Source organism: Austrofundulus limnaeus, unplaced genomic scaffold, assembly GCF_001266775.1.
Source record: "Austrofundulus limnaeus strain Quisiro unplaced genomic scaffold, Austrofundulus_limnaeus-1.0 Scaffold497, whole genome shotgun sequence".
Taxonomy (NCBI): Eukaryota; Metazoa; Chordata; class Actinopteri; order Cyprinodontiformes; family Rivulidae; genus Austrofundulus; species Austrofundulus limnaeus.
The window spans coordinates 105,915-107,779 of record NW_013952899.1 but is presented as its reverse complement, the minus strand read 5'-3'; the positions used below and the strand labels follow the sequence as shown (position 1 = coordinate 107,779).

General features: G+C 40.3%; 1 protein-coding gene across 2 annotated transcripts in view; it reads left to right on the top strand.

Moving 5' to 3' along the window:
• LOC106530180 (phosphatidylinositol 4,5-bisphosphate 3-kinase catalytic subunit alpha isoform) overlaps positions 1-1,865 on the top strand; it is a 46,442-nt gene that overhangs the window by 18,775 nt on the left and 25,802 nt on the right. For both annotated transcript variants that reach the window (XR_001311738.1, XM_014025766.1), the window contains exon 8: positions 889-1,041. Coding sequence is in view for 1 of the 2 variants with exons in the window: in XM_014025766.1 (XP_013881220.1) it covers positions 889-1,041 (153 nt within the window). In the remaining variant the exon portion in view is untranslated. The remainder of the gene's footprint in view (positions 1-888; positions 1,042-1,865) is intronic.

Sequence of the window (1,865 nt, the reverse complement as noted above, 5' to 3'; positions counted from 1 at the left end):
GGCCTCTCTTATCTTTTTAAGTGGGAGAACTTGCACAATTGGTGACTGACTAAATACTTATTTTCCCCACTGTATTTGTATTAATCATCTTAGGATTGGATAATTTTAAGTACTGTAAAATGTTCATATTTTATCCTGGTTTTCAGTAGAACAGTCTGCCTAGATTTGGTTATGTTGTCTTAAAACCACCTGCAATTTTAAGCGATTCTAATAATTTTATGAAGATTGATGTTCAGATGTGCAATTCAAATTTTTAKTAGTGTTTCTATGATATCATAAAACAAAGTGATTTACAAGAAATGGCTTGAACATAAGCTTACAACATATCTAGAGTTTTATTTGAAAAAAACTGAATATTGTCCTTTTCTGATATGAACAGGAGTTACAACAGTCAGACGTTTCCCACCGTCAAGTGACCACTTTTTAATGAATCTAGATTGTATCTTTGTTTTAAAAAAATAATTTAGTTAAAGCAAAAAAAAAGGCCTTCATGTTGCGAGCGGCTTGTAATTTTGAGCACCAAGAGGAGGGTGGRGTGAGGAGAGTTGGCTGTGTGCTGCCAGTCATCTGCAGCCCTTCATTTTCCCTGCTGCGTGTTTCAGTAATTAAARCTGCTGTGATGGCCACAAACATCGAAAACAACTTCATCACTTGTTATAGTCGAGAAGAAACATGATCTGACCAGTGTAGTAAACATTTTGCACTGGTTTAAGCTCAGATTTGTTTTCTCTTTGTGTTTTAAAATCTGGAGGATAAGAGAACTGTTTAAAATTTGAATATTTAAACGCAGATATAATTTGTTCTGAAGCAGTCCTGTCAGCTCTACAGCCCTGAGCTGCTTCCTCCCTAATGATTTTCATATTTTATCTCGTCTGTATTTCCCTGTAGGAGCACTGTCCCCTGGCCTGGGGCAACGTCAACCTGTTCGACTACACTCACACATTAGTAGCAGGAAAGATGGCTCTCAACCTGTGGCCGGTTCCACATGGCCTGGAGGACCTGCTCAACCCCATCGGCGTCACAGGCTCCAACCCAAACAAGGTAAACAATTGTTGAAAAATAACACTCAGCCGATTTGATTCTGGGGCTTTTAGATTTGTGCAGATGTGGGGATTAGATGTGGAAAACTTTAGTCCTTATTTTTCTGTTGGTGAAGAGTTTTATCTTGTGAATATAGCAGCTTCAGAAAATATTCATGATGTTTTATTGCAGCTTTGTGTAAATGTATTTTTTTATACATATAATTGTCACCTCAAAGCCAGAAAGTTCACTTCTTGGTCTGGGTGGAGATTAAATGTCCTCTCTCATGAGTGGGTGCTRCAAGTACTGAGGTGTCCTCCCTCAGACCAAACAACATGCATGTTTGGTTCATTCACAACTCAGTTTTGAGGTGTGAGTGAGTCGGAATTAGGGCTGTGTGATTATTGAATGAGATTATTGATCGAGAAAAAATTCAGGTCGATCACGGTGAKCAGCTGTGAGCCTCTTCCTCGATCAAACATGACAGAAATGTGCGCGACAAYAGCCAATCAGARTCCGYCTCCTGCTCCACTTCCGTTTATAAGTTGCTGARGAAACRCAGACGGAATCGCAGAATTAACCAAAGTAATCCAGTACCTGCYGTTARCTGCTAACAGGCGCGCAGGGTGAGCTCTGAGCTGCCCTCCTKACACACAGAGAGAGGGGAAAAGAAAAGTGAGCCGTGATGCGCTGCTCGCTAAAACAAAAGCATCCTTCAAAAATATGAAGCGGTCTTAGGGTAACGTTCAGGACAGAACAATGTCCCACAGCGGTTCTTCATTTATCTGGAGAAGAACTTTTCTGTAGTTTTATCGGCACACGATGGGCTGGACGAGATGTGAAGA